The 22,831-nt window shown below is 50.0% G+C and overlaps 2 protein-coding genes across 6 annotated transcripts in view; one reads left to right on the top strand and one right to left on the bottom strand.

The window, feature by feature from the left end:
• The window catches only part of ZMYND12 (zinc finger MYND-type containing 12), a 58,086-nt gene that overhangs the window by 2,362 nt on the left and 32,893 nt on the right, over window positions 1-22,831 (top strand). The window contains exons 5-9 of one of the 3 annotated variants that reach the window (XM_034424267.3): window positions 683-808; window positions 1,267-1,387; window positions 1,540-1,685; window positions 1,961-2,100; window positions 2,876-4,224. In XM_034424267.3, the coding sequence (XP_034280158.2) occupies window positions 683-808; window positions 1,267-1,387; window positions 1,540-1,685; window positions 1,961-2,080 (513 nt within the window). In that variant the 3' untranslated portion in view covers window positions 2,081-2,100; window positions 2,876-4,224. Of the gene's footprint in view, window positions 1-682; window positions 809-1,266; window positions 1,388-1,539; window positions 1,686-1,960; window positions 4,589-22,831 lie in introns of those variants that run through there. The other 2 variants (XM_087879468.1, XM_087879467.1) reach the window with 2 other exon arrangements.
• SLC2A1 (solute carrier family 2 member 1) overlaps window positions 6,068-22,831 on the bottom strand; it is a 31,029-nt gene continuing 14,265 nt past the window's right edge. For 2 of the 3 annotated variants that reach the window (XM_034424260.3, XM_034424258.3), the window contains exons 2-10: window positions 14,803-14,895; window positions 11,608-11,768; window positions 11,213-11,453; window positions 10,381-10,543; window positions 9,673-9,860; window positions 9,369-9,473; window positions 8,533-8,634; window positions 7,786-7,989; window positions 6,068-6,592 (exon numbers count right to left, since the gene is read on the bottom strand). In XM_034424260.3, the coding sequence (XP_034280151.2) occupies window positions 6,395-6,592; window positions 7,786-7,989; window positions 8,533-8,634; window positions 9,369-9,473; window positions 9,673-9,860; window positions 10,381-10,543; window positions 11,213-11,453; window positions 11,608-11,768; window positions 14,803-14,895 (1,455 nt within the window). In that variant the 3' untranslated portion in view covers window positions 6,068-6,394. Of the gene's footprint in view, window positions 6,593-7,785; window positions 7,990-8,532; window positions 8,635-9,368; window positions 9,474-9,672; window positions 9,861-10,380; window positions 10,544-11,212; window positions 11,454-11,607; window positions 11,769-14,802; window positions 14,896-18,029; window positions 18,178-22,831 lie in introns of those variants that run through there. The other variant, XM_034424261.3, reaches the window with a different exon arrangement.

Genomic DNA, 22,831 nt, shown 5'->3' on the forward strand with positions numbered 1-22,831 from the left:
GGTCTTTCCCTCTTTCCTTGAGAGGGGCGCTTCAGAAGGAGCAGCCACCCCAGGAGGGAGGAGGGGGGTCACAGCCTGAGCAAGGGGGAGCCGAAAAGGCAGAGTCGTTTCTTGATTAATTAAAACCAGATTCTGAGGGACTGAAATCCTTCACGGCCATGAAAACCCTTCCATGCTTGCGAGGGCCCGGCTGAGCCCTGAATCAACCACAAAGCGGGTTTGCGTAACATGGAGAAGTTATTAAGGACTTCCTGCCTTCCCAACTTGATTGGAATCAGATGGGAACTTGGGTTTAAGTCCAGGGACTGTACACAATCTGAGAGCACCATCCTAAACAGAAAAGGGAGTCTGGAGAGAAGAGAACATTGGTAGCTCAGGGTGAAACTGTGGGGTCGTTAGTGCTCTCTGAGCTTGGAGGTTTCCTCACAGATGTTTCATGACCCAACTAGGTAACCTTTATCAGTGCTAGAAGGGAGTGGGGTTTGCAGAGGGGGAGGAGGAGAAAGACACTGGGGTCCTTGGTGCTCTCTGAGCTTGGTGGTTTTCTTGCAGACGTTTCACTACCAAAGTACCCCCCCCCCACCTCCACCTTGCCCCCCCCCCACCGCCTTTCCCATCAGCTTTCAACAAGGGGCCTCATTGTGTGTCCCTCTCAATTCCACCCCAACGGATTCCACCGCAGGTATACTTTGCATGTTGCGCTTTTGGGACGACGAGCAACGTGGCCGTCTCCGGAGGCTACTTCCACATGGCCAACGTCTTCTCCCACCAGAATAAGATGGACATTGTGGATTCCTTGTATTGTGAGGTCAGTGGACACACACACACACACACACACACACACGACCTGGCTGGGAGTTTAGATGCAAGTGAGAATGAATTCTCAGGCAGTTAAAAAAAAAAGATTTAGGATTTGCGGCACCCTAAAATAGCAGTAGCAGTAGCACAGACTTATATACTGCTTCATAGTGCTTTACAGCCCTCTCTAAGCGGTTTACAGAATCAGCATATTGCCCCCCCCAAACAATCGGGGTCCTCATTTTATCCACCTCGGAAGGATGGAAGGCTGAGTCAACCTTGAACCTGGTGAGATTCGATCTGCCAAACTGCTGGCAGCCGGTGATCAGCAGAAGTAGCCTGCAGTACTGCACTCTAACCACTGCATCACTGCGGCTCATGTTAGGCTCATGCTACCCGGCTCCCTTGATTAAATTAAAATAACCCTCCTTATTGTTGTTATTGGAGCTTCCATGTTTCTCCCCCCAGGTCGTAGATCTCTGGTACGATCACTTCAGCCACTTCGTTGAAATCCAGTACCAAAAACTCATCACTCCCACAGAGATTGACCTGCTGTCTGTGGAAGACAGGACAGAGGTGGACGTACTGGGTAAGGAGGCCCCCCTTCCCCCCCCCCCAGTGGGTCAGGAGGACCCGCATCTGGTGCCCCCCCCCCCCCCCCATGGAGAAGGCCACGCTCTGCATTGATTTGAAGCATTTCTACCCTGCCCACTGTTGGGACCCTCCCTCTTCTTCTCCCAGATGACAAGCAGCAGGCCGAAGCGTCGCAGATGCTGAACTCCATCTTGGATTTCCGAAACGCGTCTCTCAGGCCGCAGCTAGAGAAGGAGGCCAAACTGCTGCACGCCTTGGCCATGTTTCATTTCTTGGTCCATGATCTGGCAAAGGTAATTGGAAAAAAACCAAGAAGGACCTGCCTTGTCCTGCCTTTGGGTGCTTTGGAGAACAGGTGGGCCCCCCTCTTCTTTGTACATCTTATATACGCCCTTCCCTAGTTCACACAAAGTCAACAGCATATTTTGAACTTGCAAGAAAAAAAACCCCCAGAAACAGCCAGTTGTGGTTTTGCTTTGTTTTCCTCTCTCTCTGCGAAGGGCTTAAACTTTATTTACCCTGCTTTTTTTTTCTTTTCTTTTCCCCTTCCCGGCGTGCCTCGTTCCAGGCGGATGAATTTGTGATGAGATTTCTACAAACCGCACAGTCCCTGCCCAAACGTGAGCCGAACGAATCGCTTTTCCACTTGGTCAAACTGATCAAATCCAAAGAGGAGCAGGCGAAATAGCTCTTCCCGACTCCCTCAAGGTAAACAGCCGCCAGCCGCCGCTCGTCCTTTGGCTTGCGCCTCTCTCCGATTTTAACGAAAAGAGTCAGTCTCACGTCTTTGTGGAATGGCAAAAGCCCAGAAGGTTTTTGCACAACGGTATCGGGAGGCAAGATCCGGGTCACAATAACGTACGCGTCACCTGCGGGGGGAGCAGGTACAGGTAGCCCCCGACTTACAACAGCTCATTTAGCGACCGTTCCAAGTTACGAGGGCACTGGAAAAAGGGACGTAGGGTCGTTTTTTTACACGTCCGTTGCAGTTTTCCCATGGTCACGTGATCAAAGCCCAGGCGCTTGGCAACTGACTCGTATTTATGACGGTGGGATCACGCGATCAATGTCAGCGGGGAAGCCAGATTCGCTTAACAACCGTGTCCCTAACTTTTAACAACGGCAACTGTTCGCTTAACAAAAGTGGCAAGAAAAATCGTAAACTGGGGCAAAGCCCACTTAGCAAATGTTTCATAAATTTGGGGCTCAATTGGGGTCGTAAGCCGAGGAACACCTGTATGTCCCAAGGGGTGGCTAGCTTCTTGGTTCACACATCCTGCAGAACCCTGGTCTGTTTAGCCCGAGTTTGTTGAAGAGGCACCGCTGGCCGTAGTCGCACAGTAGATCGTAAGCCAGGGTCTTTACATCTGAACAAAAGCGCTCAATTGTCAAAGCCTAAGAGGTAATATTTTTTTTTTAAATTTATCTCTTTATTTCTTTTCATCTCTCTCTCTCCTTGATTCCTTGGCCTTATCCTTTAAAGGTGCTTGAGTAAACCTGGAACCGAGAAAAACGTTGATAGAAACGGGAGCCCTCTGAAGGAGAATCGAAGCCACCTTGAGAAAAGGAGAATAAGGGGGGGGGGGGACACGGAAGCCATTTCTGGAGACAGCCCCCCAAAAGACAATTATTTGCCATCATCCCAGTAGCAGGACTTAAAATTTATTTGGGTTTTGGTTTGAGGCCGGGATGAGAGTTCCCAGAGAGCCATCAAAGACATGGATGGACCCATCTATATGGGGAGGTGTGTGGGGGGGGGTTGTACACAGACACCATCCAAAGACTCCCTTTAATGGACTGTTCAGCCACAGGGAAGGTCTCTTTCCTCTGGTGGTTCCTTAAATCCACCCTCTTATTGTCCATGTCGTTTCAAACTGACCCAGATGGATATTGGGCCTCTGGCGTTTCTCAGATGGTTTGATGCAGCTGGTGTGTGTGTGCGTGTGTGCGCGGGTACAGGCTTTCTGGTCCTGTTGATCAGGAGAAGCGTGCTGTCTCTCGGGGGGGGGGGTGTCTGTGCTGGGTCTCTGGGGTCTTTTTCCATCTCGGGAGGAGGAGGGAGGCTAAGACCCAGCCGAGAAGTTTGAAGAACCAAGCTAAGGTCCTCCAGTGGGCACTTGTCCCCTAACCACCATCCTGCTGCTTAAAAAGAAATTTAGACAACCAGCATCCTCTAAAAGACCTGGGGAAAAGTCACCACCAGGAAATCCCTCCTTCCCCAAGTCTTATAGACATTGCCGGTTTTCTAAATTTCCTGTTAAGCAGCAGGAAAACCGCTCCTTTCCCTCTTCTGGGGGCTTCGCTGCTCCATTTGTGGTGTTCTTGATGACTTCACCTCTCCCCAAACATCCTGAATGACCGTCCAGGATTGGGTTATGCGGCAATCACTTCCCAGAATCCCCACCTGAGGCTGCTGCCGGCTGAGGAATTCTGGGAGTTGAAGTTTGCCTCTACCAGGTGCCCAGACTCGAGCAGGTTTCACAAGGCGAGTAGAGAATTTTTTTTTTTTTGCAAATTCTCTCCCCCCGCCCCCCACCCCCCAACTGAAGCAACTTTGCAGGACACACAGTCCCAGCTTTTGTTTTGTTTTATTTGATCCATACAAACGTGTCCTTTCTGGCTTTCCTTCTCTCCCTTCCCGTTGGCACTTCAGAAAGGATCCCTCCCCGTCCCCCACCCCCTCGACCTCACACAGTAACACAGCAAAACACAAAAAGTTAACCTTTTGAAAAAAAATACCCTAGAAATGTAATTCTTTTATTCAAGTGCGGTTGTGTGTATGCCTTCGGTTTACAAACAGACAAATAAATAAAATATACATATATTATTAAATAGGCGCGCTTAATTGTCTCGCTTCAGGATTCTTCTTTCTTTTTGCAAACCTGTCGAGGACTAGCAAACACAAAACAGGAAAGGCCTTTTTTTCTTCTTTTTTTCTTCTTTTTTTTAAAACCAGGTTGGCTGACTAGACTAAAGAGAAACCTAACATTATCAGTGCAACGGGTTCTGCTACAGTGCAGGTGAGATACTCTATATAAAAAAATAAGTTTATCGCAGTCAAACGCAGCTCTTTAACGACAGCTAGAGAAACTAGAACTATTCAAGAATACAGTATTCGCAGGAAATACTGGGAATATGGGGAACAATGCTTATAACTGAGCGCACTGTCCGCATGAAACAGGAACAAAAAAAGAAATATATATACATAATAATATAAATATTTTCCAGTCTAGGAAAGCTAGGAAAACGGGTGCAGCTATTCTCATTTTGGGGTGGGGGGTGAGGGGGAGAGAATGGGGTGTTGAGCGAGTTCAGTTGCCAAAGACACAATAGAACTGCGTCTCTCTGAGCTCTCTTGCAGGGCCGGGGGGTGGGGAGTGCAAGAAAGTTAATGGGGATCTGGAAAAGGATATGGGTGGGTGGGTCAGTCTTGGCGCAGTGTATGACTTTTCGAGTTTTTTGTTGGCTTTGGGGGGGGGGGGATTAAGTCAATTTCCAGGGCAGAAAGCTCTACTCTCTCTTCAGAGGCAGTCCGTTGGGACCATCTTCAGCCAAGCTGGGGAAATGTTCTTTTTTTGAACCCAGGACCGCACGCCCTGTACCCGGCGGAGTCTGAAGTCAGACCAACCTCACCCTGGGCAGGAATCTGAGGGAAAGTATTCCTGAAAAGGAAGGAATTTTTCTCTCTCTCACTCTCTCATTTGCTCTTTCTCTCTCATCCTCTCATTCTTCCTTTCATCTTTCTGTCTGTCTCTCTCTCTCTCTTTTCCTCCCCACCCAGAGAATTTCGAGCAAGGAAGAAGCCTTTGGGCCACGGTCTGACCCGTCCACCTCCAGCAAGGGTGGGCCAGGTGTGTGTGTGGGAGTCACCCAGGGTGGTCTTCACAACTACTGGGGCAGCCATCGCTGGCTCCTCTCAAGCTTTTGAACCGGCCGAGGGGCAGCCGTGGCACCCTCTGCCTTCAGACCCTTGAACTGGGGGGGGGGGTCTTGTCTCATCAGAAAAATGCCAAAACCTGCCCCCCTCCAGTTCAGGGACAGCTGTCACTCCCCCCAAAGGTTAACAGCCTGCAGTTGTTGCCCCCAAACTGGAAAAAAAACCTCCCCACTCTGCCAGAGGTGCCTCGGGGTAGATCGCCTTCCCTTCCCAAACCATCTCCATTCTTTCATCATCTCCCTTGGACCACCGAGCCCAGGATCCCCTCGCTCTGGAGGATGACCAGGAGGGCCCCAGGGTAGACCCCTGGGCAGAAGGAAGGGGCAGCCAAGAACTTTTGTTCCTGCCGATTTTCTCTTGACTTTTAGAAAACAACCACCCTAAGCTGAGGAGAAGAACCAAGGGCTTCAATCTTCTTGGTTTTTTGGGGGTGTATGCACTTTCTCACTCCCCCCATCTGTAAAAAAAAAAAAAATACCCACACTGTCCCTCTGAGGAATGTGATGGCCACTCCTAAAAGGACGTCCCTGCGTCCACTCAGTTCTTCTCCCCAACTTTTCAAAACTCCGGCCTCCAAAACCCTCCAAATGCCATCCGACTTCCTTTCAGCAGTTCCGCTCTTCAGTTCCCTCCCCCCCTTGTCTTGTATTTAACCGGCATTTAACGGTATTCAGTGTTTTGTCTCTGGCAACACAAGGGGTTTTTTTTGGGGTGGGGTTGGGGGGCAAAGGGGAGATGCTTTTTCTCCTTTATAAAACAAAGAGGAAAAAAGAACAGAGTAACGACCGGGAAGGGTGGGGAAGGAAGTGCTATCTTCTCAAGAGGAATCGATACCTCTGAACGCTTTTGACAATGTTGAAATCCTGGACCCAAGACCAGCCGCTAAGGGTCCTTCCTAAGGAGCTACGAGATGGGTTCCTCGCCCAGAGACCAGGCCGTGGGGGCTGGAATCGGGGCCCAAATACTTCTTCTTCGCCTTGGGCCTGGCGTCGTAACAAGTATGTGGAGAGGAAGGGCAGGAGGAGAAGAGTGAAGCGGAGGAGATGCCTGCCCACCTCCTGAACTTTAGACTTGGGAGTCGGCACCCAAGCTGTGGAACTCATCTTGGCTCTTGTCTCCATGGGAGGCACCCCCTTGGCGGAACTCGGAGGCGATCTCGTCGAAGGTTCGGCCCTTGGTCTCGGGCACCTTGAAGTAGGTGAAGATGAAGAAGAGGACCAGCAAGATGGTGAAGATGATGAAGACGTAGGCACCACAGAGGTCCTGTAAGAGAAGGAGAGGAAGGGTCATCATGGCTCTGCTTAGTGTAGAGTCAGAGGTGCAGCCAGAGGGAGGTTAACTAAGGATGACTCAACCCACCACCGCTAAGTCAAGAAGGTTGGGTGGACAATCTTCTCTTGAGAGGTGGTTCTCAAGAGATTCTCTTGAAAGAGAGGTTCTCTTTCAAGCAAGAAGTCCCGGATTCCTTGATCAGTCCCATTAAAAGTAGCCATCTTTTCTGGAGAACCTTCTAGTGTGTCCACCCTCAGAACTCTGCTGGCTTCCACAATACTTATCTTGAAAGAGGTGAAAACTTAATTTTCAGAACCTTCTAAATATCCGGGCAGTATGGAAATCTCTATTTTGATCCTTGGGAAGGAAGCATGAAGCCTTTCATTGCCACAACCTGGCACTCAATGGGGAGTCTCACTTGGGGTGAAAGGTATCTCCTCATGTGAGGCCCTCATTTCATCGTACCCCACCCTCACCCTTCTCTGATCAGTTATCCATCCCCAGCAGACTCTTCTGTAACTTCAGAAGAAGGGGTCCACTTATTCTCCAAAGGACCTGAAGGCAGGATAAGAAGCAACAGATGGAAGCTCATCAAGGAGAGAAGAGACATTTCCTGACAGTTAGAACAATTAACCAGTGGGACAACTTGCCTCCAGAAGTTGTAGGTGTTTCATCACTGGAGGTTTTTAAGGAGAGATTGGACAACCATTTGTTTGAAAAGGCATAGGGTCTCCTGCTTGAGCAGGGAGTTGGACTAGAAGACCTCCAAAGTCTCTTCCCTTATTCTATTATTCTCCCAGATGTAAAAGCAGCCATTGAGTTCCTCAAGAACATAGCTGGCTGGAGAATTCTGGGAGTTGAAGTCCACAAAGTCTTAAAGCTGCCAAGTTTGAAGACCTCTGCTCAAGAAAGTAGAGATGGTAGTTGGGTAGCTAGAGCATCTAACTTTCAGACTATGCCGAAGGAGCAGGTCTACCCAGGCAACCTTGGTTGCAAGAAGGATGCAGTAACATAGAGGGAACATGTAAATTTGAGACGATCTGAAGTCTGGTCTCCTTTTAATGAGAAACAGAAGCTTCTCAAAGCATCTCCTGCTTCTTGGTTGCTTTGCCACAGATCGACCCCTGGAAATGAATCACATACATGACGTCCCTCTCGGATGCTCTTCGGAGCTCCACACTCACCGCCACATACTGAAAGCCCATCCCTACGATGAAGTTGGCGGTCCAGTTGGACAGTCCCGCAACGGCGATGGCAGCAGGACGTGGGCCTTGGCTGAACAACTCTGCCACAATGAACCAAGGAATGGGTCCGGGGCCAATTTCGAAAAACGCCACGAAGCCCAGGATGGCGACGATGCTGAGATAAGACATCCATGGCACTTGCATCTAGCAGAGGAAGAAAAAACAAAATAGAATCAGGGAAACAACTTACAATTGTATTTCCCATCACTTTTGGTGGCATTCTTGAAGGGGTTTTTCCTCAGTTCTTAGCTTCCTTGGAGACAAATTCCTTGTGTGTCTAATCACACTTGGCCAATAAAGCTATTCTCTCCTCTCCTCTCCTCTCCTCTCCTCTCCTCTCCTCTCCTCTCCTCTCCTCTCCCTATTCTCTATTCTGTTCTGTTCTGTTCTGTTCTGTTCTGTTCTGTTTTCTTCCATTCTTCTTTTTAAGAATTGTAGTAATTCAATTGAATACGAACACTTGGAGAAAAATCAGCAGAATGTTAGAATCAACACCCACAGTACGTGCTCCTGTTGAGGAGAACATCTTGAGTTCTCCTGGTGTGTTGGACTCTCCTTCCCATAATTTCCTGGGAAAGGATCAATTCCTGTGCTAAGAATCAGACATATGAAATGGTTAGTGAAAACATCAGGGTCCTCCTCATTTACCATCATGGGACCTCTGATGGATCCATATTTGCTACTCACCAGTAGTGCCAGGGCGATGGTCATGAGAACTGCACATATGGCCATCCCCATGAGTCCAATGAGGTGCAGCGTCCTTCGGCCGGCCCGTTCTACCACAAACAGCTTCAGAGAGAGAGAACAAGGTAGATACATCAGCATGGAAACCATGGAAGGTCGTCTTCAAAATCATCAAAGAACTTTGGGGAGACTATGCAAAGGAATTTGAGCAGAGGTCTTCAAACTTGGCAGCTTTAAGACTTGTGGACTTCAACTCCCAGAATTCTCCAGCCAGCCAGCTGGCTGGAGAATTCTGGGAGTTGAAGTCCACAAGTCTTAAAGCTGCCAAGTTTGAAGACTTCTGAGTTAGAGGTTATGACCCTAGGTGAGTTGTTGACCTTGCCATGTACGAATCAACTTTGAGGAAGTGGCTGTTGATTCAGGTTGACATTTATTCATCTGCCCAATTATATTCTGTGGAACTAGCACCCATCTCCAGAACATCTGGACCATCTGAAAGGTTCTGACTGAAGAAGCTTCTTTGACGAGAAGCCAAACATCTTCAGGGAAAAATAAAGTCCAGTTGCCTTTTGAAAAAGCACCTTTGGGACAACCATCGACTGGTTGACTGAGACCTTCCATTGACATGGACCATCTGAACTATCTCATGTTGGTTCTGAAGATTGCCACACTCCCTGCTCCAAATGAACTTCAGGTGCTCCCAAGAGAGCGGTCCCCCATGGTTGTTTAGGAACACCTATTATAACATCTATCGCTGTAGCCCCTCCCTCCTGTTTCCAAGTCCTCTCCCTTGTCCTCGCTCCAGGTCTGTTTTCTTAGCAAGAAATCTCCCTACTCACCGAGACAACCGTGAAGGCTGTGTTGACAACTCCAGCCCCAATAGTGGCATAGACAGGTTGCTGCACTCCGGCTCTTTCAAAGATATCTGTGGAGTAGTAGAACACCTTGGAGAAGGGAGAGAAGAAGAAGGACGTCAACATAATTGGGCTCTAAGAGCCCTCGGTGGCATTGTTGGGCTGTTGGTAGAGAAGCGATGCTGTTTAGATGCAATGAGGAGGATACTGTCCTACTCAACGGGGTTGGTAGGACCTCAAAACCAACCCCACATTTCACCGCAATTTCTCGTTCCAGCCCCACACTTACCGCGTTGATCCCCGAAAGTTGTTGAGAGAGCTGCAGTATGATGGCAACCAAAAGGGGCTGGCGGTAGATAGGCGAACGGAAGAGTTCGAAGATGGTGACCTTCTTCTCCTGAAGCATCTGCCGGCTCTCCTCTTTCATCTCCTGGAGGTCTTTGCTGACATCGGTTGTCCCACGGAGCTTCTTTAGGACTGGAGAGAAAAACAGAAGGTTCGTAAACCAGACTTGCAACTCAACTGTTGGGCCCCTGGTCCTCAACATGTGGCTTCCTCACTCTCCCCGGGGAGTGGTGGGTGGGATCCAGACTAAGGAAGACGGCCTCGATGGAGATGCACAGGAACCCAAAGGGGCTGGAGCATTTTTAAAGACCAGGACAGCCAAATAATGTTCCGAATTAGCTCAGACAGACACCTGCCTAATTCACTGGAGGGGAAGGAGGTGAAACACAGTCAGATTCCTCTGGTTTCAGTGGGACTTCCTTCAGGGTTGACTTACATCAGGACATGCTAGCCTTAAATGAACCCTTGAGGACTCCATGAGAACATTTCAAGGTGATCTGGTCTGCCCAAGATCAGGAGACCTGGAAAATCTGGAGATGGACTTGATTTTGTAGACCAAGAGAGAGGTCTACCGTGGAGAAATGAAGACCATGGCCACCCAGAAATCCGAAAGACTTTACCTGCGCGTCTCAGCTACTGGTGGCAAACTTACCACTCTTAGCTTTGTTCTCCTCGTTGCGGTTAATGAGAAGGAAACGGGGGCTCTCGGGAGCCAAAGGCAGCAGGATGCACTGGGCCAAGGAGGGGATGAAGGTGAACCCCAACAGCAGGGGCCAGAGGCTTTCGTTCCCCATGATGAGGTCAATACCGAAAATCTGTGAAAAAGGCACAGTTGGGAAGGTGAGCATTGAAGTCTAGGAAGCGTGAAGATCCCTGACACGCCTCTTTCTCAGAAAACCAGGAGGAATAAATCCACACGTTTTCCTAGATTAAGACAACGGTTCTCTTGAGAGGTTCTGCTCAGTTCGTCACATGCCTGGTTAGACTGGGGTTTAAATTGGGATGGAGGGAGATGATCTTCTGGATTTCCCCTTTCTGAAGTTTAGCTACCATAGGTTATCACACAGCTCTTCTCCTCCATTGTGTTTTCTGTGGTGTGTGCTTACTTGTACAACAAAGACTACAGCCCATTCCTGGATTCCTCCAGATAAGGCCAAGAAACAGGGTGGTTGTATCTGGTAGAACTAAGCATGATGGGCAAAATATTTCCATCTTGAAACTCCACAAGCTTCAAAGGCCCTGTTTCTAGTTGGGAAATGGCCTCTTGAACCCTCAACCTCCCTCCTAGTTGGAAAACCTTCTTGGAATTTGAAATCCTCTGGGATTTTGGCAGGCACTTGAGTTGTGACTGTTTCAATCCAGCCATTTTGAAGTTATACTTCTTGAACGTTGGGTCAAGATCTGCAGGAGACCCAACACAGACCTTCAGGGTCCATCCTTCCCTCTCAACAAACACACATATCCCCCCCCTGAGAGCCTCTCACCTGTGCAATCAGGATTCCCACCACGACTCCAAGCTGGTGGAGGGTTCCTAACGCCCCCCTCAGAGATGTGGGGGACACCTCACCCACGTACATGGGCACGAAGCCGGTGGTGAGGCCCGAGTAAACGCCCACGATGAAACGCCCAAGGATCAGCATCTCAAAGGAGCCGGCCATCTTGGAGAAGCCCATGAGGATGGCCGAAAGGAAAGCGAGAGAGTTGGACATCAGCATGGAATTCCTCCTGGGAAGAGGAAGAGGAAGGACAACAATGGTCAACGCAACAGTCAGGGTCAAAGGAAAGGAGAAGGTTGAGCTTTGCTGGGGTCTCCTGTGTGAGCAGGGGGTTGGACTAGAAGACCTCCAGGGTCCCTTCCAACTCTGTTACTCTGACTTACCGTCCAAAGCGGTTGACAAAGAGCCCGACTGAGAATGACCCGAACATCCCACCGACTGAGAAAATGGACACCGAGAGGGACCAGAGGGTAGTCAGCATACCCGGGGTGATGTACGTCTCGTATCGATTGAACCATGTTTTGTTGTAAAATTCTTCTATCACCTGCAGAGAGGAGAAGAAGGACTCTACTAGATGGAAACAAGATTTCTGCCCCACACAAGACGCTTCCAACCAATCAGACCTCCTCAAGAGGGCTTCTGTTGACACACAACCTGGCCAAAGATGGCCTCGGAGGATCTTCTTTCCCCAGAAGTCATCTAATGTTCCAGGAAGCCTCCTGAGATCACACGTGCTTTCCGTTAGTGTGGTTGGCGCCCATCATGGTAATGAACCTTAGACACTCTCTCTTCCCCATTAGCTTAAACATCCAGACATCGTGTCACCAGCCAGCCATGAGGTTTTCATGGCTAACTGTTGCGTGATTCAGCCTCAGGAATTCATTTACGGCTTAGGGGCAACACCTCCCGGAGTTGTTCTGAGTCAGGGAGACTGCAGGGAAGTGTGCCACATGCATGCAGAAGAAGGTTTGTCATCAGGCATCTCCAGCAGGGCTGGAAGATCTCGGCCACGAAATCCAGACTACGTTATCGACACAAAGGAGCATAACAATCCAGGTGACCACTATGTTGCAGCAAAGTGACTCAGAAAACTCTGGGCGGCCCTCTCCCGGTCACCCAGCATCCGTCCCCTTGGTATCAGGTGGTTGCTGGCGTTTTTAGTGAAACCGTTGGCTGCTCAAAACAAGGAGAAGCTGACCTGGAGGTGATAGGAGGCAGAATGGGTCAAGGATACGCCTCCCTTGGTATAAGGCAACCCCAGGGCAAGCTGACCCGGGCCAAACATTCTTCTGTTTTGGGGAGCCGAGGGCCACCAATGTCTTTTTTCCACCAGAGAGTGGCAGTGGTCCAGCTGGCCTGCGAAGGACGGGCACCTGGCCAAGCAGGTTAGAGTGACCTAGAAGGAAATAAGAGCTCAGGTGCAGGGAAGAGCTTCTGGGAGGTCAGGTGGCTGCTGAGTCACGAGGGAAGTGTTGAAATGGGAAGAAAGGGACGGTGGGGTGAAGTGAACTTCTCCTCCTAAGCAGCAGCTCCTCCTTCTCCTCCTCCATCTTCACTTAACCACCTCCTTTCTCTCCTCCTCCTCTTCTCCTTCACCATAAACGTTCTCTCCTTCTCCTTCACCTTCTTCTCCTTCTCTTTCTCCTCCTCCTCCTGGGAAGTGGGCCCATACAGCCTGTTGTTGTAGGCTCACCTCTCTTTCTCCTGCTTTCTTTTCCAGCAGGGTGTCCTTTTGGGTGTGTGCGTGTGTGTGTATGTGTAAACACACCAAAGAGGATGGGTGCTGGGGATCTGGGTGGAAGCCGCATTCCACAGATACGGGTGCGGGTGGCCAAGGCAGCTCAGGTTTCCTCTCCCAGCGAAGGGCGGCCGTTCTTTGAAGCTCCTCCGGACTCCGGTGGTCGGACCCAATCCTGCCCTACTTAACAATGTTCTCCTTGAAAGACGCACAGACACAACGCCACGTGCGCCTGTCTTTGCAAAGGGAAACGACAACAACCCCGCTATTAACGGAACAAAATGTTCCAGCTGCTTTCCGGACTCCAAAACGTAAAACCACTTCTGAAAGAAACCATGGTTTGATGAACAAAAGTACAATTCGCCCAGGAAGACGCCACACATCAAATCGGTTTGGACGCAGGGGGAGAAATTCAGCCTGCGTCCTTGGCTAGTGCTCCCCGATTCGAACATGGGGCCGAATCAGCGTATTCTCCAACCCTTTGGAGATGTCAAGGCCAAGCCGAGATGGCCGGCATCTTTCCCCTCGGCCCTGGGGCAGGCAGGCAGGGAGCAGGCCTCCCTTTAATGATCTTGCCCAGATTAGGCAGCTCTTCCAAGGCCTCCCCAGGCCTCCCTATCGCTTTCCCGCAGGGGGAAGGAGTCTGGCCAAGAGGCTGCCAGAGGATGATGCAACCACTCAAGCCGTGGACTTCGGTCTCCTGTCCTTGGCCGGAGGGCAGGCGGACTCCCGGTCAAAGGGGACGGAAGAGGCACCTTCAGTGGGGCTCCGTTCTTCCCAGATGAAAGCAAGGAATCGAACCCGTGACCTGCTTGTTCCACTGTTGTGTCATCGTTGTTTTCCGAGGTTTCGTTCTTCTGTTTTTCGTGGCGTTTCCGATCTTCTTTTTCTGACCTTCCCTTTTTAGCTCAGTCCACAGGCTGTTCACTTGCCGGGGTTGTTTTGAAGGAAGAAGCCTTTTTATGAAAAGAGGGACTCGGGGTGACAGGATAGCAGCATTCCAATATTTGAAGGGCTGCCCCAAAGAAGAGGGGGTGCGGTGTCAAGCTATTCTCCAAGGCACCAGAACAAGAAGCAACGGATGGAAACTTATCAAGGAGGGAAGCAACCTGGATTTAAGGAGGAATTTCCTGACAGTGAGAACAATTAACCAGTGGAACGGCTTGCCACCAGAAGTTGTGGATGGTTTTTAAGAAGAGGGTGGACAGCCTTTTGTCTGAAATGGTGTACGGTTTCCTGCTTGAACAGGGGGTTGGACCCGAAGACCTCCGAGGTCCCTTCCAAATCTCTTATTCTGTTATTTTTCTATTTGTTGCTTGGTTCCAGAAGCTCTCGGCCGATGGATGGCTGATTCACACAAACCTCTGTGAGGAAGAAAGGTTTACTCAGCCCACAGGCCAGGGCTGCACAAGCCCTTTGAATAAGTGGCACCTGCCTGGCTCGGTGGGTCCACAGAGTAAGTACACTTTGTTTTCCAGACAGTCTCGCTTAAAGTTACGACAGACCCCACCCCCTCCCCAAACTACTTACACCCTGCTTCCAAAATTCCAACGGCAACACACACACACACACACAAATCTACATGACCGCATTTCGTGTGCCTGGCACCCTCTCCCCTTTGACAGCCAGTCAAAGCATTCTGTGATCGTATGACAAAATTTACGAGGTTTTGCCCAGGTTTCTAGCAAGAGGAATAAACGGATTTGCTTAGTGAATGAGCTGCTCACTTCACAACCCATTTGGCTCTCTTAACCCATGGGGGCAGCTGAGGCAAGCTGGCTCTTCCGCCCGAAGGACAACGCAGTTGTGTGTCTTTGTGGTGCGAGGCAGGAGCTCTTACCCTCTGCGGTGCGTTGATCACTCCGGTGTTGTACCCGAACTGCAGTGACCCCAACACGGCACCCCCAACGGCCAGCAACAAATGGGCAGTCATCTGTGGAGAGGAAGGAAGAGCGAACCCGAGTTAGTCAAACTGGGGAAACCTAAGCAAAGAACAGGGCAGCAACTGGTGAAAGTGGGATAAGCCACCCGGCCCCCATACTAACCGGCGTGGCTAAGGACACAACTTTGGCACCGTTTAATGAAGTCAGGCCACCAAGAGTGATCGTAAGTGAGACAAAATTGGGGTCCAGAGCATTTTATTAAGTCCAGAACTACAGGACGACATTCAGAAGCAGTTCAGGTAGACAACCCCCCCCCCCCATTTCACATAGGTATAAGGGGGGGGAGTGCAACAGCATCATCAGACTTGCAAGATTAAAGTCACTTTTTTTCAGTGTTATTTCAACGGTCAGTAAATGAACTGTTGTAAATTGAGGACTACCTGTACTTTGCCCTGCCTTGGCTGCCCCTAATTTAGGATTTGACAGACACAATTAAAAAAATGGCTTCTGAAAAACCAAGTTACGCTTCCTGAAGTTACGCAAGCCAATTTGTGTTCAAACGCAAGCCAGCCTTTTTCCGCCAATTTTCCAACTTCTGAGCCGCCGCCCCCTCCCCACCTAACCAAGTTATCAATCGCGGGCTTGTTCGGGCTGTCCGGTTACGAGAGGCGACCGCAATCCCGGCCGCTTCACCTCGCCCAGTTCCGCACCAGTAATCCGGGCATCCAATTCTCGCCAGCTGACCTAAGCGGCTTTGGGAGGCTCTCACGGCCCCAATAACACGCTCCGTTTCTCACGCTCTGAATGTTCATTGTTATGGTCTCCCCCTCGGGCATCGGAGGGGTCCAAAGGGTATCGCCGGACGGAAGGAGGAGGCTGAACTGGCAGCCTCGTGAATCGGATTTGGGGCAAGCTGCCTGGTCTTAGGCTGCTTGGCAATCCCCTGCACCCAGCTCCAGGAAGGGGTGGGGGCACAAGCCGGCTGGCTTTGGGGCCAGGGATGGGGAAGGGGGAAAGCAGGTTCCCCCCCCCATTCCAAAACCAGGCCACGAAAGCTGCCGGCAACTTTGCACGGCCGAACCACCCAAGAGGTTAGTCGAACCCAGCAAGGACGTAATTCTCCTGCAAAGGCCGTCCCTGCAAGGATTGTCTGTAAGGTTACCTTTCCGTCAGCGTTGTAAGCACGAACGGTGGTCGCTAAACAAGGCCACTGATAAACGAGGACTATCCGTAGAACTAAGGGCGAACTATAAACTCAGCATTTGAGCTGCCCTTTGCAACGCACTCGGTTTATGCTGGGAACCACAAATTATTTTATTCAATTTTTTAAAAAATATTTTGTTCGACAAACCATCTTTAAACTAGCATTGCTTCATTATGGAGGGGCGTACCTGGCTGCAGGCCTCCCTCAAGAAGCCCAGGGTTCAAATCCCCATTACAAGCTGTGCATTTTCAACCCTTTTTCGTCTACCCCGGGTCTCTGGTGTGGAAGTCTTAACTGGTTGGGGGTCATGTCCCATCAGTGGTCACAAACCCATCATCCCCACAGCCAACCCTGCTCGTCCTCACCCTCACCCTGACCAAGAATGCGAGAAAGGAGCCCCACCCCGAGGTTGCTGGCGTAGCCTCCATCAAAGGGGGTCCGTCCAGACCCTCCCTAAACCCCAAGGAGACCCTGGCAGGGCTTCAGAAGGAAGGAGCGGCTCCTGGGCTGGGCGGTTGGTCCAACTTGAAAAGGACGAGGGAAAGCAATCTGTTTTTCTCAGCAGCCCCACATCCCCAGGAGAGCTTTTCTTCAAAACAAGGAAAAGGCCCCGGTCAGAACAGCGGGGCAAACATTTCGAAGATGGTCCCACCCTTCGCCCGGATCGTGGGAAAATAATTTCTGGATTCCGTCTCTTGCGCGAGAAAAGCTGCCCGGTTGATGCCACACAGGCGGAAAAGTCGCCTTAGAAGGGAAAAAGTCTCCCTCGGACTCACGGCAGCCACAATCAAACCGCAGGCAGCCCTCGTTTGTTTAGTGACCGTTTGAAGTTACGACGGCACTGAAAAAAGGGACTTGGGATCCCCGTGGCAACTGGCTCATATTTACGACGGTTGCAGTGTCCTGGGCTCGACCTTCTGACCAACAAAGTCAATGGGGAAGCCGGATTCACTTAACTGCAGTGAATCACTTAACAACTTTGGCAAGGGTGGTCGTAAAATGGGGCAGCATACATTTAACCGCTGTCTTGCTTAGCAACAGAAATTGGGGCTTCACTTGCGGTTGTAAGTCAAGGACCACCCGTATACAGCTGAAACAGAAATAATAAAATGCAAACCAGGAAAAGAGAAATTTTAACCTGGCTGATGCAACCCATGGAAAAATGGCCTTTCGGAAACTTCTGGAGTTTGTTCTTTGGTGGCCGAATCCGCCCCGTGTATCTTGGCCAGGATGTGCAGTCCCGACTCCCTGCTTCTCTTTGGCAATTCCCCTTTGTTTTGGTTACTGACAGGCTCTCCCCAAGGGTGTGGCTGTGGTTGCCACATGAAAGACACACAGACACCTGCAGATTCACCTTTGTCCCATCACCCCATTAAAGGGAAGGCGGGAGTCGAGCCGAAAATCACACCATGGGGCAAAGACCAGGGGAAGGAAGGAAGGAAAGGAGAGAGAGAGAGAGAGAGAGAGAAAGAGAAAGAAAGAAAGAAAGAAAAAGAAGAAAGAAAGAAAGAAGAAAGAAAGAAAGAAAGAAAGAAAGAAAGAAAAAATGATAAATTGGGAGAGAAGGAAGGAAGAAAAAAACTGGGAAAAGAAGGAAGAGGGAGGAAGATGGGGATGGAGAGAAGGAGGGAAAAATGGAAGGAAGGAAGGATAATAGGAAAAGGAAGGGGGCACGGAGGGAAGTGGAGGGGACGAAGAGATGGAAGGATGAGCGAGGAAGGAAAGAAGGAAATAACCCCAAAGGGCCAAAGCCCCAAAAAGTCAATGTTCAAAATTACCAAACAATTTTTTTAAAAAACTGTTTTGCTTCTTTGCAAAACAGACTTCTGCCCCCAACCCCCCTCCTCAAAAAGACAAGCCAGAGGAGACAGGGCCCTGCGAGGCTCTGCCTTGGACTTAACCTACAAACCAAAAGGAACTGGGGGGGGGGGGGGAGGTTTGTTTTTTTAAAATTCATGGCTGCCTGCCTGAGAGACGCACCCGATTCCTCGCCTGCCTGCTTGTCGGTGGGACCAAAATGAAAGGGAGCCCCTTGGAGTGAGCTATACAGATCTCCGAATCCAAGCAGCGGATTCCAGGGAGGGAAGCAAGCGTGAGGCACGGCCCCCTCCGTCCGCCTGCCGGTTGTATAATCCCCACAACCACAACCACAATCACATGCCCAGGGCTTTGCCAGAGATGACACAGCAGATTCCCTCCTTCCTGGCAGACTTTATGATTCCGATGGATTAACGCTTCCTTCGGGCCAAGGAGGAGGAGGAGGAGGAGGCGTGTTTGAGACCCGGGCGGGCCCAGATGCGAATCTCGCCTTCCTGGCATCAGATTCCTTCAGCTGGTGGCGAGGCAGCCCCGTGTGAGCAGGAAACTTGCAGGAGGAACAGCAGACTCCGCAGGGAGATTCGGAGACCAACCGCCAGGGAAAAGAGCCATTTATTGGGTCTCAAAATAAAGTCCCTGCCACCCTGAGCTGCTGGTCTTGAGTTTCGCCCTCTTTTGCCACCTTTCTCGCCACAGCCGTGAAGTGAGTCAGACGGTCGTTCAGTGAATCCAGCCTCTCCATTGAGTTTGCTGATCAGAAGGCCGCCAAAGGGGACGCTGCTACCGTCATAAATACGAGTCAGTGGCCATGCATCTGAATTTTGATCACGTGACCACGGGGAGGCTGCGACGGTCATAAGTGTGAAAAAACGGTCACAAGTCACTTTTTAAAGCGCCCCTGTGACTTTGAACGGTCACTAAACGGATGGTCATAACCCGAGGATTCCTTGCAAACGCTAGTAGAAACATCTCCCAGGGGTTGGGTGGGAGAGAAGTGGAGGCTGATGGGCTCCGTGCCAGGGTCTGCCTTTCGGTTTTACTCCCTCCTCCCTCCCCCACCCAGCCCAGCCCAGCCCCCCTCCCCAATTCACTTGGGAGGCCCCCTCCCTCCTCCTCCTGGGACTGTGAACCCGCTGCTCAGAGCAGGCCAGGACACAACCACGCACAGCAACCTCCACTCCCTTGCAACACAACTGTCAAGTTTGCAAACTGCCCCCCCCCCCGTTCTCCCCTCCCCCCCCCGCCTACGAGAAGAAGAAGAGGAAGAAAAAAAAACCCTGTCTCTTTGTTCAGAGCTGGTTTGGCCAGTAAACCTCCCCACCCCACAAGACGTCTGGCCTCCCTCCTCCAGCTATTTTTCCTCCTGCAACCCTAAGCTGCTTACAACTTTAACCCCTTCAGCCTCCCCCGGGCTCCGGACTTCCACTGCACGACAGCTGCAGGCGGTCCTCGACTTACGACCGTTCAGTTACTGACCGAAGTTCCGATGGCCCTGAAAAAAGGGGCCTCCCTGTCTCCACAGGATCAAAATTCAGACTCTCGGCAACAGTTCCCTAATTGCGACGGTCGCAGCCGTCCCGAGGTCTCGTAATCCGTTCTGTGTCCTTCTGACCATGCGGAAGCTGGATTCACTTAATAACAAGCAGGTTACTAACTCAGCAACTGCAGGGATTCACTTAACATCTATGTCAAGAAAGGTCGTAAGATTCACTTAACAACTGTCTCACTTAGCAACAGAACTTTGTAGCCATAAGGGCAGGTAGTCCCTGGCTTACAACCAGAATCAGGGCCAGAATTTCCATCGCCAAGTCGGTGATGTTTGAGTGATTCACACCTCATGATAGAATTTTAAACCATTTTTTTGGTTTGGTGAATCCCTACAGTTGTTAAGCGAGTTCCACGGTCGTTAAACGAATCCAGCTTTTTTCCCCATTGAATTTGCTCTGCCAGCGAAGCCAGCTGAGAAGGGATCCCGGGATGTTGCGGCTGTCATAAATACAAGGGCTGTTAAAAGCACACACCCCCCCCCCAATTTTGACCGTAGAGGACACAGCGACGGTCGTAAGTGCGAGAACTATAGCCATCGGTCACTTTTTCCCACGTGTGATTTCCCACCGTTGCTACACAAGGACCCCCTGTATTGCAGGCTGTACATACCTGCAAATGAGGCTTTTAACAAAACGTGGTTTGGTCAGGGAAAGTGGCCTCCCCTTCCCCAAGCAGCCTCTTTGGACTCCCCCCCCCCCAATAAAGATACCCGGGGGGGAGGGGGGGCTGGCAGACCAGCTGTGCCAGGCCTGTGACACCCAACCAGGGCAAGTGCAGAAGCGGCAATCCCGGTGTCTCTGGCTGACATCGAACGCTGCGGTAGCCGCCCTGCCAGCTAAGACGAGGTTGCAAAAGTCTTACCAGGTGTGTAAAAGGAGCCAAAAGACACCTGGAGATTTCAGGGCGGGGTAATGCAAACCAAGAGGCTTTGTGGGAGGGGGGGGTACTGATCCTCTCCCCCCCCACATTCTCCTGCTTGAGCAGGGGGCTGGACTAGAAGACCTCCAAGGTCCCTTCCCTCTCTGTTGTTATTCTGTACAGGCAGTCCTCGACTTACAAACACTATTGGGCCCACATTTTTTGTTGCTAAGGGAAACACTTGACAGGTGGATTTCCCCCCCCCCCTTTTACGACTTTTATTGTCACGGTTGTTAAGTGGGTCACTGCAGTTGTTAAGTTAGCAACATGGTTGTTAAGCGAATCCGACTTTCCCACGGATATTGCTCAGCAGAAGGTCACAAAAACAGGATCACGTGACACACACACACGGGCCACTGCGACCGTCATAAATACGAGTCAGCTGCCAAGCATATGGATTTTGAGCACGTGACCAGAGGGATGGTTGTCACGGTCGTTAAGTGTGAAAACAGTCCTAACTCTTTTTTTTTTCAGTGTTGCTTTAATTTTGAACGGTCACTAAATGAACCGTTGTAAGTCAAGGACCGCATCATCATTATAGTTGCTGCTGTTATTCTTATCGTTATTAATATACTTTCTGTTGTTTTGCGAGAACCCTGAGAGCTTCTGCATTGGAGACAAACTTCTTGTCTGTCTACCTATCCACTCTTGGCCAAATAAATAAGAAATGAAGCAGAAAGCCTTAAACTCTCTTGCAAAACTTTTCTGCCGCCTCTCCCCAAAAAATACGAATTGGGGGAAAAAGGCCGGCCGATCTACAGGAAGGCGCCCACCCCATCAGTCCCGGGCCTCGGTCCCTTGGCTCCAGACGTCGAGAAAGGAGATTTAAAAATGGCCAGGTTTGAAATCCCACCTCCTACGCCCCCGCAGCCACGTAGCGCATCCCGGGAGCTGAATTTGGCACTGTGGATCCCCCTTGTACCAGTCAGCCTTCGGGGAGGTTTCTGCACGAGCGGGCATGGACTGGGTGCCTCTGCCCACGTCCACCGGCCTCAGATTCCAGGCAGGGGGGGTGGATGAGGGGGGGAAGAGGCATGTCCTGGCAGCCAATGAGTGGCCAACGCTGTGCACAGGCACACAATGTCCCCATTTGGCCTGCAGCTCCCGGCCATCGGGTTTCTGTTCGCCAGCTGACCATCAGAGAGGCCGTTGCATGATGCAGGCATCGAGAAGGCTGCAGGGTCTCTGAACTGGGAAGGGTCCCATTTGAATTCTACCAATCCGCGCTTAAGGGAAAGGGCATCATAGAAGAAGAGAATAGCAGAAGAATATAAGAGTTGGAAGGGTCCTTGGAGGTCTTCTAGTCCAGCCCCCCTACTCAAGCAGGAGACCTTTTCTTACAGAATAAACAAAAGAATAACAGAGCAGGTAGGCAGGCAGGCAGGCAGGCAGGCAGGCAGGAAGGAAAAGAGAGAAAAAGGAAAGAAGGAAGTAAAGATAGAAAGAAAGAAAGGAAAAAGAAAAAGGAAGGAAGGAAGGAAGGGAAGAGAAAAGAGAAAGGATAAACCCCTTGTTCTTTGTCATTCTGTTTGCTTTTCAAAAAAAGCTACAAATAAACATGCCTGCAGGGTGATGTGTTTTTGCCAGTCATATTTCAAATTGCTACTCCACCCAGGAATAACAACAATAATAATAATAATAAATTACTTGATTCTCCTGAAATGATCTCACACAGCCCCGCTGAACTTTTTCTTTTAAAAAAAAAAAAAAAAATAAGGTGGTTTTTTTTTTAAATTAAAAGATTGTACATAGATAATAGAAATGCATTCAAAAAACAAGGTGAAAAAGTGGGAAAACTTTAAAAAACAGGAAAGGAAAGGAAAAAGCAGGAAAAAAGAAAATAAGGAAACAGAAAAACAAAAGAAGAGATAGTAAGGGAGACAAGCAGTTAAGAAATACGGTTTGATCCATATAAATAATGAGAAAAATGTAGGTACAGTATATCTATAAAGAACTGGCTTCTGATCTTCCACTTAGCAGTTATATTTTAATCTCTATCCTATATCTCAGAAGTTATAAAATTCTCTCACCGCTTCTAATTTAATTGCAGCACAATTCTTTCTATAATCTTTTTTTCCCTAATCATCGAAACCGCAGAACCAGCAAGATAATTTTCTATCTTAAACAGAAAGAGTTTCCAGTCATTAATGGCTCTTAATGAGGTCCTTTCCCTAGTCAAATAAGTAGCCCATCAGCAAATTCTCAATTTTACCCCTCCTGTGGTAGTAAAACTTCCCAAGCACCCAATAATGCCAACAAGGCTGAATGTCACGAATGAGACTTTTGCTGTGCTAAGCCCAAAACAAGCCACATTATGGACAAACAGCTTGGATAGGGGTTCTGGATGCTGGCTGGTGAACAAGAGAACTTCCACCTTCCGTGGCAGTCTATCTTGCATGTGCAGGAGAAATAGTAAGGCGAAGGATGGGGGAAGACGGGCACCAGGCATGCTCTAGAATCTTAATGTTAACTTCGTTTTAAATTTACTTGCCGGGGTC

The sequence above is a fragment of the Pantherophis guttatus genome, chromosome 15, assembly GCF_059756535.1.
Source record: "Pantherophis guttatus breed Tessera chromosome 15, ASM5975653v1, whole genome shotgun sequence".
Lineage (NCBI taxonomy): Eukaryota > Metazoa > Chordata > Lepidosauria > Squamata > Colubridae > Pantherophis > Pantherophis guttatus.